At 27.6% G+C, this 13,447-nt stretch overlaps 1 protein-coding gene across 2 annotated transcripts in view; it reads left to right on the top strand.

The window, feature by feature from the left end:
* The window catches only part of LOC107452129 (sodium-dependent proline transporter), an 84,944-nt gene that overhangs the window by 16,608 nt on the left and 54,889 nt on the right, over positions 1–13,447 (top strand). For both annotated transcript variants that reach the window (XR_011636649.2, XM_043039163.3), the window contains exons 4-5: positions 446–615; positions 5,312–5,361. Coding sequence is in view for 1 of the 2 variants with exons in the window: in XM_043039163.3 (XP_042895097.1) it covers positions 446–615; positions 5,312–5,361 (220 nt within the window). In the remaining variant the exon portion in view is untranslated. The remainder of the gene's footprint in view (positions 1–445; positions 616–5,311; positions 5,362–13,447) is intronic.

Raw genomic sequence — 13,447 nt, 5'->3', positions numbered from 1 at the left:
AATCTGTAGGTATTCCACTTAATATAAAATTTTGATTTTTATTGTTATCACAAATTATTGTTTCAGGCTGTAACTTTTGTTTTCCTCTTCGTTTTGTTAATTTACGTCGCACTAGAGCTGCACAATGGGCTATTGGCGACGGTCTGGGAAACATCCCGGAGGATGATCCGAAGACATGCCATCACAATTTTGATCCTCTGCGGAGGGGATGGCACCCCCTCTTCGGTAGCCCGACGACCTGCGGGCGAAGTCGAGCACTTTACGGTAGCACAGTTTAACGAGGACCAATACCGCACACCCTCGATCCGTACACAGACTGATCCAAGTGGACTATAACTAGAAGATGCTATTGAAATGAGAAAAAAAAAACTATTATTTTATGCTAAATTTCAACAAAACTATCTGAATACCTCTAATATAAGTTTTTCCCCCTATTTTACAATAGGTATTGGTTACGCAATGGTCACAATTTCCATAATCATCTGTTCATATTACAATGTCATCGTGTCATATACAGTATTTTACATGGCATCCACATTTCAGGCAACGGTGCCATGGGCTTCGTGTCCTGTTTATCCAGACAATGTCACTCACTGTTTGACAAGGAATGAGTTGGTAAGTAGCTTTTTCTTTTTCGAGAGATTGTAGACAAATGAATAACAGTAATAAAACAGTAGACAAGTAAATAACAGTTTTTAACTTATTTTTTCTTAAAATTAACATTTTACAGTATCTAAAATTCTTATATTCTTTATTCAATATCTCAGAAAGATTCGAAACCTGCACTGTTTTTTTTATAATATATTATAACATTTTACAAATATAATATATTATAACATTTTACATTACATTCTTTCATTTTTTTAATAGTTGGAATAAGTTTTTTTCTTATCTTTTATTGAACTTTGTTCCGTTTTTTCATGATAGATTATGATAATCATCCTTGCATGGAATACATGTTATAAGAAGACGTGGTTATCATTAATATCCCGCTTAATAAACCGGGGTAAATGTGTAGGCCATTACTCGGTATTGTTGATCTTTTTAAGGTAATGACTCATTCCCCAGTTTACATTTTCCAGGTTCTCCTTATATTGTTTCTTTTTTTTTTTAAATTATAGGACATTACCCGGTATTTCCTACTTTGATTTTTAGGTTAATTTCTTTAAATGGAACTTCTTTAATGTTAAGAGTCAAATGCTTTTGAGCCTCATCGATTGAAATAGGACAATTTTCCCACCAAAAGATATTTTCACTGGGTTTCAAAATCTTGAATGGAACTAAACTGATCTGATATGATACCAATATAACTACTTTATTTTTCAATAAATGCACAGATCAAAGATCGAGATTTAATATTAACGACATTTAAATACATAAGAAGTGAAAATGTGTCTATAAATTTTAATAATTTATAAAATTATATTAATTTTTTATGAACACTGTTCGAAATACAATAAGCGAATAAATATGAAACTCACAATAATTCTGCATCGATAGAATAAACTGTATTAAATTCTTTTGAAAAGAATTTTTCAATTTTTCAGCTTCATTTCAAACAAGCATAAGCTTCTTTATATCATTTCTTAAAAAAGATATATATTTTAAAAATTGTTTGAACAACACATTCGAATATTCAAGTCTCGCGCCTACGACATAATATTCATATCTCGCTTCTCAGGAATAATATACATTTATTTATCTTCAGCTTAAAATACTCATTCGAAGTCTGTGAAAGAAGTATAACGAAATTTATAGCTTTACATGTTTGTTTTTTATTGTAAGCAATAATAGAAAGTTTTGAATTTAAAACAGCAGTAAAAATATTTGTACTTTGTGAATAAATTAAATTAATCATTGAATTTTAATCAGCGTAATTTATTCTTTAAATTCAATTATAAAATTTTTTAAGGAGTTAAAATTTAAATTTGAAAATGAATTACTTCGGATTTTTTTTTCTTTGAATGAGATTTAAATGTCCTTTTTTTTCTTTCAATGAGATTCAAAAGAAGCATCTATTTTTAACACAATTCTAATTTATGTATTTATTTCGGAAACTTTCTTTTATTTTTATTAAAATATGCTACTTCATAGCTATCAACGAATTACTTTTCTCTGATTATGACTGTCTATTGATTAATAATGAGTTACAAATAGTTTAATTACTAAAAAAGGGACTCAAAAATGTTAATTAAAATTCTTCAAGAAACTTAATTTTTTGACTAATTCCAGAATTTTGATATTTTTTCAAACATTAGAGAACAGACAAGACTTTTATTACAAAGTAAAATTTGTGATCAATTACATTTTAATTTCATTATTGGTTATAATTTTATGTAAATTATTACGATTTTGCTTTTATTATTCTTTTAATCATCGTTTTTTTTTAAATATACCAATGTATTTGTTTTGATATTAATAAAAAATAGTGGAAAAACTAAATTATTTTCCGGAGTTATGGCATTAGTAATTTTTTTTTGGTAAATGTTTTCATGAAAAATAAACAACTACATATTTTTGAATTACAGCTAAGCAAATAGCATAATAAATAATTAATAGAAAGGCATTCAAAGTGTCGAAATAAAATCTTAGACAAAATTAATTATTTATGATTTTTCTAGTTTCTTTCACTGTGTGTGAAATACGCATAAGTTTTAATTGCTTATTCGATAGCATAATGAATTTAATTTCCTTTTTATTTATTTCTTATTTCCAAAAAAATTTGAAATTCGATGTTAAATAGTGAATTTTTGCTTATCACTCTACTGTAAGAAAATTGAATTCGCTTCATTACGTACCAGAAAAAGTAGGGAGAAAAAAACAATTCTCAAACAAAGAAAATGTCTTAACATTTCAATGACTACCATTTACATTTCTTTTGTTCAAAAAAGTAACCTTAAAATTTTTAAACTTTTTTTCACACTTATTAAGTTTTTTATTTATTTATTGCTGAAATTACAACTTTATCTCTAACTTTAAACAGTAATATGTTGATGTTTTGTCTGTTGATGTGGCTGTATGTACAAAAATTCATATTGTTTAAATATTCAAGGAAAAAAAAATTCTTTAAAAAATAATTGAAAGCTTATCGAAATTAACCATTTTCTTTTGTATGTGTGCTAAATCACACTGAAAAACTGAAATAAAACCATAAAGAAACAATAATAAACTAGTATAAATTTCTGTTTAAAATAATTCCTTTTAAATACCCTTAAGTATATATTTTTTTATACCTCGTCCTGCTTCGGAATTAGAAAAACCATCGACATTATTTTAAAATTGTATTTTTAACATGGGATATGGGACTTAACTGCAAATGAGAAAAGGTACTTGACTACTATCTAAAACATGCATACTTTTTTTGCATGAATTATAGCTTTTTGCAGAATAAATTTGCAACTTTGCTGGAGCTTCATTACTAATTTTTTTGAAATTATAGAAAGTAAAACATAATGAATATTATGTTAAAACAAATACATATTAAATATGAATTAATTTTTATTTTTAAATAAAAAAATACTTTCATCAATAATATTTATCACCAACCATAAAAATTTAATTCATAATTTTAACTCCTTTCAAATTTAAATTTATTTTAAAACCTAAGCATAAGAATTGAAGTACCGAGTACTCCAAGAAGAACCGATAATTTTAAAATCTTAATTAAAAAAACCCAGATAGAGATACATATGTATACGACTGGCAGCACTCTGCTTTGGAAACAAATTTAGTTCTTCTCAATAAGCTTCTTGTACAATTGCAAAATTAATCAGTTAGTTAAATTTAATCAAGTTTGATCAATTTTAATGTTCAATATCTCACTCACTGCTCATGTCTGCTTCGCATACTAGTCACAATCTGGCAAATCTATCTGAAAAATAGTGACAAATGGATAAAAGGGACAAATACACAACAGAAAAATAGTGACAAATAGTGAGATGTGGGAAAAGTAACCTAAATTTTTTTATGAATCATGTGATCATAATGCCCAGTTAAAAATTGGTAAAAAATTGTGATACAAAAATAACACAATCACACAACTCATGTGATTATTATATGTAAAGAAAATAGAAAGGAGATGAAAAACTTGCCAACTACTGATATCAGCTTCACGAATCACAGTTGCCACAGAACTCAAATTACGTGCTTCCCAGCAACCTTTATCTGCACCAATCTTACAAATATTACAACCAAAAGTCATGAATTTTTATTTTCATAAGTCTCACAAATGTTAATTAGTAACTGCTTTTAGCCACCCAATGGTTAGTAACTATAATTAGTAACTACTTTTAGCCCCAATGGTAGAAAAATGCTAAGTTAATCTGAAACCCAAAGTAAGTCCACACTGGTTCACTTGGTGTTACTATTTCTCTTATGGCTACACTATAAAGAATTCCGGATCAAATAACAATAAAAAAGTAACGGCACTCAAGATATCGGAACGGTAAATTTTTCAAGTCAGGTTCACGGTAAAGGTTTTCTTTTACCGTAACCCTGAGTTACGGCACTCAGGGTTCCGGTACTTTCCTCCATAAGATGCATTTTTACCGGAGCATGTTACAAAACAAAACAAAAATAAAATCTGATATACCATAATTTTACTACTAGTAAAAAATACCGTAAAATCACAGAATCATTTCAATCAAATAAATAATGCTGTATAATATTTTACGGTAAAATGGATTTTACGGATGATGCACCTAAAGTGCCGGTACCTTATACTGAAATTTGATCCGGAATTTTTTACAGTGTAGCAGAATGTGTTGTTTACTTTGCTATGTTCTCTTGATTTTGTAATTTAATATTAGTTTGTCTTAAAATGTAATGTAAAATGTCTCCTAATATTGAGGTAAAAAATTCAAGTTCGTAATCAAAAAATTTTAATATTATAACCTCAAAAAGAACGAAACTTGAATCTGGGACCAATATAAACACCTATTAAAGAGCAACATTATTCTTCTATGGAAGAAATACTATATGTTCTAAAGCAAACATTAAAAACTCTGCTGTTATAAAAATAATTCTGACTCTCCATTTTTACCATTTGAAAATAATGCTAACTATTCTCATAGTATTCGTATTACTATGAGAATACAAGCTGTTAACTATACATCTAGAAAGAAAGCATTTTATACTTTTCGAGATAATAAAACAGAGTGTGTAAAAATTTGTTTCTAGCCTTTTGTGCATTAGCACCAGTAATTTATTTCTGAATGCAAAAGTTGCAACATATTTTATCATACTTGTCACTGTACAACAATGTTTTTTACAAGATGAGCATCTGTGGCTCAAATTGTTATTTATATTTCAGAGTAATATTACTCACGTTGGATCGAAGCTGTCGAGTGAAGTCTATTGGGAGTAAGTTTTCATGCATTATTATTATTAAGAATTTTTTATTTTGTAATTTTATATAAAAACTACTTTCGAAGCTTTCGTTCGAAAATTTACATTTTTTATCGGCATCATAGCAATTATTCAAAATAAAATGTTTAATATTTTGATCAATTCCAAATAATATAAACGGTGCTTGAATTTTCCAGCTTTATACTATATTTTAATATAGTTTATAACTTTTAAATTTAGGCATAACATTTATTGTTTTTAGATTTTTGCTTAAGCAACATATTATATACCAGTTCTACTTTTATATTTTAATCGAAGATTTCAGAATGCCTTTCAGGTTTTGTACGGCTAACGAAAAATTTATATAAATTTTTCTGCAACAATCTAATACTCACTAATAATTACTTTTATTTTTAGTATTTTATAATTTTTAAGAGATTAAAATAACATTATTTTAAGATAAAACTGTGCATTCCTAATTGAATTTATAATATTCAATTTCATTTCTAATTAATACGTATGGTAAGTATTTTACATTTCATGCATTTTCTTTTTCTTTTAAAAAGTGAATATTTTTATTTACGTTAATAAAACTGTATATCTGTGATTATACACAGATTATGCGTGCCATTTATAAATTCTTTGCTAGCACATTTGCCACATTTGTCCATTTCAAATGAATATATAATTTTGAACAGTATTTTGAAAATTATCTCAGTGATCATCATCCCAATCTGATTTCTTAAAAACGCACCTAATCATTATATCGTTGACTGTTTCGAATGAAAACGAATGAAACACAAAGAATAACTTTATTAACAAATTCCTTTTAACAAGGTGAGACAAAAAAAAAACAGACAAACAATTTTCGTATAGCTTTAATAAAAGTAAATAAATTAATAAAATTTAATAAATAATAATAATAAGCTTTTACTAATATATTTTATTGGTTTCAAAGTGGAAGCCCTCTGCAGCAATGTTGAAGATGGAAAGCAATGATTGAAAGTTTGAAGTAGCAAACGCTTTCTGAAAGCAATGGGTTACAAGACTTTTAATCTATTTCATGCCGGTCGAAGCAATTGTTTAGAGAGTCCTAACTATAGAGTACAGAGTAAACAAACGATATGTCATTTTCCTTGCTTAAGCAACCCTAAATTAGCTGTTGTAAAAAAGCCAAAAAAAATATGCAAACTAAGAGATATATTGCAAATTGTTTCATAATTAAAATAGTAGACCAAAAGTCATGAACACAAATTAAAAGGAAATTAATTATTAACTCTTATTCTATGATGCAATAAATTTATCCCAGTTTTTTTTCCTTATTTTTGATGAACCCTGTAGTATATGCAATACCCTGTAGCATTGCTGAATGAAATAATTGGATTCCTAAATAGATTTGACGTATCATTAACAAAAAGACGTATCATTGCAGCAGTAAATACATAAATACGCATTTTTAACCCGTGGCCGACAATAAAACTACTTATGCTGCATATAGCAGAAATAAAATGATTGCCATCAGTTATGTGACCAATTTGCATAACGGAGAAACATTCAAATCTCATATCGAAGAAATAGAGGGCTGTAATCCAGCGGAGTAAGTTACTAACCAGCTCTGTATTTTTTTTTAATCGATTCAACAGCATGTTGATCTTTTTCCAAAAAAGCATTACCAAAGCAGGGGATAGAGCACTCGTCTCGAATCCCAGCGATGGCTGATCGATACGAAATTCCGCACTCGACTCCCACCGACCACAGTGCTGAAGTAAAATATCATCATTGGTAGACGGATCATGGGTTTGAGTCCCCTTGCTGTCGGGCTAATCATGGGCGGTTCTCGTGGTTTTCTTCCACATGTAACGAAAATGCGGAAGCTTCTTCCAATACTTGATCCAGGAGTTCCCTTATCTTCTAGGTTGTGTTCAATGTTTCAAGGTTACGGAGCTGAACATCAGCTGTTCAACGACGGTTATATGATAAGATAAAATTGTTTTATCAATTGCAATCTTAAAACAAGTTTTTATTATGCAGTTGAATTCATAGGTCTAAAATGGCTTTTCGTCTAGCAGCTTTTGGCTTACACATAAATTAAATTGAATAAAAAAAAGCTGAATTGTGGTTAAAAAAGATTTTTTTGAACTGTTAGTATGGTTAATAGATGAAGATAATAATTTATATTTGAATTTGGTAATTATATTTTTAATTTTAAAGTTCGATAAGAAATACTTATGGAAATTCTTTTTTATAGTACGTCATTTTTTTTTTTAAATTTCATAAAAATAACCGAAAAATTTACTAAATAATTGCGTCTACTAAAGGTTTCAAAAATAATTATCGATTAAGATAAAAAGCCCTAACTGACGGAACACTTGTAAATTTTCCACGGTACCCTAGGTTTCCACGGAACACTTATTGTGACCGCTGAAATAAACCATACTTTTCAGTGTCCAGTTTGAACCAGGAAATTCGGTAAATTTACTATATACTAGTAGTCTTAACCATACCTTTTTATACAGAATGGTACCTAACACTCCTGCCTTTAAAAACTAGCATTATTTTTTTGCTTATTGAAATCCTCTTAATCTATTTGATTTTATAAGAAAAATATAGTAAGAACTGATTTTCAGTTCTATCAAACTACACTTATCAAATTTTATTCTGGTTTTCATATTTAATGGACCATTTAACTATTTTTATTCGCAATTTTTAACATTTGATTACTATTTAATTAATGTAATTAATATAATATATTTCAAAATTAATTATAATTGAATAATAACTAATTATTAATTAACAATAATATAATTATCGAAATAAATAATTTGCAAACAATAGTTAATTAAAAAATAATACTTAATGAAATAATTAATTTACAAAATAACTAATTAACATAAAATAATTAATTAACAATTAAAGCATTTTTTTTTTAATATTTTACAGGCATGCAAGTATTCCAAAAATTTCTTAGTACTAAATGTGAAGGCATAAATATAATAAAATGTTTAAAAATTTCAAACGGTTCCTCTGTCGTGGAGTTACCCGATTGATTTTGAACGAGAGATACAATATTGAACTACAAACATTCAATGAAACGAAACATCTACAAATATTATAAATTTTCATGTCGATACAACTTGTAGGCATTATTGAATACCGTATCATACTTATAATCAAAGCAAAATACAGCTAAATTAACTACGATTTTATTCAAATATTTAATTTCAGTACATTTATTACTTCCTGATCATTTTGGACCATTTGCTTAGTTGATTATACTTTTTTATTCTAATTTATTTATTAATTTATTATAATATTATAACTGTAATATATATAATTATAATATTATAATTATAATAATACATATTTATTACAATATAATTTACCTAATTTATTATAATATAATTTACTTAATTTATTATAATATAATTTACTTAATTTATTATAATAGTATGGATAATATTAGGGCAATTCCACGGTAACTTACGTTACATTCACATAAACTTTAATGCACTGAGAACTTAAAAGCAAGCAAATAATACTAATAAACATATTAAAATTAAGTGATTTCTTAAAATTACAATCAAAACCAAAAGGAATCTAATTAAAATAATTAATATTTTGTAATTTAAACAGTGTAAAAACCTAAAATTAGTGTGGTAACTTACGTTACCGAAAAAGGAATGGCATAAATTTGCAATATGCTTGAAGGCAAAATTCTGTTCTTATACAAATGTTGCGTGATTAAGATTATATGTATTATTTTTCTGATATGTTTAAATATTTCTTAAGCCTAGATTTAAGATTTTATTTTAAAAATTAAATTAAATACAATTTTTTAAATGGGTAACTTACGTTACAGTAACTTACGTTACGAAATTCACTTTGTATCCAACTTTTATCCCAATAATGTACAAATGCAAATTAAGATATTTAAACAGTATAGTGCAAGGGAGAAAAAGTGTACATGAAGCAAATTCAGAAACTTTTGTATCACACATAACTGCAAACTTATAAGGTCCTCTGTTATTAACTAGTACAGGGGGCTCAATTCTTTTCACCATGTTTTCCTTCTGGTAGAATATTTCATCTCTTTTTTCTGGCCATTTACAATAGATTCCCGCAGCAGCCATTACATTGACTTTAAATTCTTGCTCTTCATCAGACATGTCCTCGTATCTCACCATATATCAACCCCCAGCTTTTATCTTGGATTCATCATTTTCTATTTTAACATCTTTCACTAAAAAAACTCTTCTGGTATACCTTCTTGTACTCTTAAATGGTGGATTTGCTTAATGTTTTTAATCTATGATGCTTTTGAGAATAGACAAGACACTTCACTCATCTGCTCTAGAGACTCGCACTCATCTATTTTTTCTAAACATAAAATAAATTTCTAAAGAATTTCGAAAGATGGAACATTATGAATTTTGCTGAAGGCTTCCTTAGTCAATCCGAACTTTTCATGATACTTACAAAGACAAAAATTTCTTGGAAGTTAGCTACTAAGCAAGACATGCTTTGGACGGAGCTCAAAGAATTTAGTTTTTTCAATTTTGCATTCTAAATTTTCTTCCATAAACATTTGGTGCATTTCTCGAGCAGAACGAAGAAGAAGCCGTGTTTTGTACTTTCTTTTTGATACCTTTAGCATCTCTAATTATAACTATATCCTTAACTCCTGGTGCTTGTAGAGAGATTTCTCCAATTTTAAAAACATATGAATGCCAACACCCAAATTAATAACTTAATGCAAAGATTTTCCTTAAAATTAATATCTTAGGGCAGTGGATAATTCATTTAAACTTTGGTATTGTAACTGGATACAGCTTATTTAGTTTATATGCCAATTCTCAAGAGGACTCATTTCACACTGGTAACTTACATTACATGCATGTCAGTAACTTACGTTACACATATTGAATAGTGCACAAAACAATAAATAAGTAATATTTGAAAAGAAAACTATTGCTGCTTATTTAGTGTTAGCCTCTAAGAAAGAAAAAATATTATTCTTACTTTTGTATCACTTGATCTCTTTTACACATAAAAACTTTTTCTAGTTTTCGGTAACTTACGTTACATGCAATAATGTTTATTTGAAATTTATATAGTTAAGTGAATTTAATAACAAAAACTTATTTTTACACTGCACAATATTTCTATTAAGTGTAATAAACAATATTTATTCTTCGGAACATTTTGAAATGAAAATAATGTTAACTTACTGATTTTTAAAATCTGACCATGTTCTTCACCCAAATCAGAACAAGCAAATGCCAATGTTCAATGGGTTGCCAATACTAAAAAACTAAATTCTCAAAAAAAATTATGATAAATTATCAAACTTCAAACCTTTCTAATTCAGAAAATATTCAAAATAATAACATTATTCTTATTTGAATTTTCCAACGCTTTTCCCCCTTTTCATGGAATTGCCCATTAGATAAAAAGTAAAGATTAAAAAATAAACATTTGAAGGACTCAATGTAAAGTTTATTCAGAACTATCAATAGTATTTCATTGTGATAGAATAACGAAATTTTCTGTCACAATGAAATACTATTATTCTGATTTATCTGATCTATCTCTATTTGATTGAATACGAATTGAAAACTATTGATTTCCAATCATTTCAATTTCAGTATAAATAGTAATTAAACTAATTAATTCTTAAAAATATGCAAAAATTAATTGATAATTTATAATGCAATTCAATGACTACATAAAAAGATTGACAAAACTATTGCAGTGTGTTGCCCTTGCAAAAATAATGCAATACAAAATGAAATACTGAAAGTTTTTGACAAACATAAAATCGAAAACTCTTTTGAAGAAAATCCGACTTTTTATTTCATTTCATAACCGGCGCTGAACAGCTGATCCAATTCTGAGTTAACAACTATCAATAAACTCCGTTCAACTCCGTAGCCTTAGAATTTGTAACCCGAATAAGAAAACTGCAGGATCACGCATTGGAACAAACTAGCCTTCGAGGAGGACTTTTTGATATAACAAACCTGCATTTGCGTTGTATGGAGAGAGAAATCATGAAAACCTTCCACGGTCAACCTGAAGGCAAGGAGATTCTACCCCATGTTCCATCTACCACTGAGGATATTTTACTTTAGCACAGCAATCGGCGTGATTCGGAAGCGAAATTCGTACCAACCAGCTACTGTTGGGATTTGAACTTAGGTCCTCTCATGGGGAGACGAGCGCTCTATCCTCTGAGCCACAGCAGCTCAAAACTTAACATTTCGTATATTCTATACTAATGAGAGTTTAGTTAACATAATTATGGCGTCTGTAACCATTACTTAGTAACTATAGTTACTGACCGTCTTATTAAATTTAATGTAAGCAAGTAACTGTTATCCAATATAGCCGTGAGTGATAAATTACGCTTCGGCTGTGAGACAAATCAGCGGTTAACTCTTTGTAACAACAAAAAAAGTGAGGCACGCATGTTCAGATTAGGATAAAAATTTATTTTGAAAGATTATTTATTAAAAAAGGATTAAGTTAGAAATTTTATATTGTGTGAGATTAGAAGTTTATAACAGTAGTTCAATATTTAAAAATCGCATTTTTTTCTATTTCGATAAAAAAAATCCAATTACAATTTTATGGAATTTAAAAATTTATAGATTGATTGCAACGTGTATGATGTGATGTCTTTTACAATGCCATATCCTCCAGAGATCCAGCACTCACTGTATTAAACAACATTTGTTACAATTTTATTTTTCACTAAAATGATATTTTAATCTTTTTTCGATTGTTTATACAAAAATATAATTGGTTTTGCCCACTCTGATCGGAATTTTTAATAAGAATAAAAAATTATCAGAAATGTAAGAAATTTGATTCAAGTAACGTTTTGGCTAAATTAATGGCATAAAAATATCTTATTACTGGAGTCTATATAATAAAAAGTTTCAGAGCGAAGTTGCCTCCATTGATGGTGCTGATGTAAACTAAATACATTATTAAGTACAAAACTGTAGTTATCGCCCAAGAAATTAGAAAAAATTTACAAAATAACAATTGTTAGAAAGAATTAGTATGAAAAGTATTAAATATGTAATTACTTTAAACGAAATATTTTTGCAATGAAGCTCTTGAATTGAGTCTAATGCACTCTAAATTTGTGTTGTTACTAAATAGACAAAAAAAATTAACTATATAAGTGAAATGGTGAATAAAAAATGAGTGTGAATAAAAAAAATTACCTACTTCGACGCAAAACATGGTGACAAATATATACAAAATTTTTCACAATGAATTTCGTTTCATGACCAACATGTAAAGAAATACACTGAGAAAAATATCCTACAGTATTAAAAAAAAATTAGTATGTCAATAAAAAAATTTAACTAGATTTAATTAATTGAATTTTTCTTTTAAATATTATGATGCATCTATGAATTTTTCTTCCGAATAAAAATCATATTTTTTGTCGTCATTTAAACTTAATATCGTAAAATTTAATGAATTTTTTCTCAAAACCATTTTAACATTTTCATTCATCTATCTATCCATCTTTCCATTTATTTAGTTAATTACCTAAAGCAGATATTTACTTTCTAAAATCTTTAAAACAGGATTTTATTTTTTTTTTGCTGTTTAAACACAAAGTAACGTTTCTGTATTTTATTAATTAAATTTATATTATCATAAAAATCATGAAATAATTATTTGCCACAGTTTTCTTACTTAGAAACAAATAGCTATTTAATATTTATTCATTTTTGTTTACATATTTGTCAGCTTGACTCTATCATTTCCCCAATGCGTCATTCTAAGGTAAGCAATCTAAAAAGTAATATGCGTCAAAAACTTACATATATTCGAATTATTTTACTTATCATCTTTTGGAAATCTTTGTAAACAAACCTTTCAAAAATGTCTTTTTAAATAAGATCTTTAAGGGAGAAAACCGAAGTTAAAGCTCATAATAAGCACTTAACCTATGGAAGGAGGAAAAAAAAATAAAATCACACGCTTGCCCCACGTTTTCAAAATAAAATGTATTTTTAACTCTCAAGAATTCAACTTTGAAAATGCCAATACTTTTGGCATATCGCCATCATAACCA

This window comes from Parasteatoda tepidariorum, chromosome 1 (genome assembly GCF_982258835.1).
Source record: "Parasteatoda tepidariorum strain Cologne lab strain chromosome 1, Ptep-v5.0, whole genome shotgun sequence".
Taxonomy (NCBI): Eukaryota; Metazoa; Arthropoda; class Arachnida; order Araneae; family Theridiidae; genus Parasteatoda; species Parasteatoda tepidariorum.
This window is presented reverse-complemented; position numbering and strand designations above follow the sequence as displayed.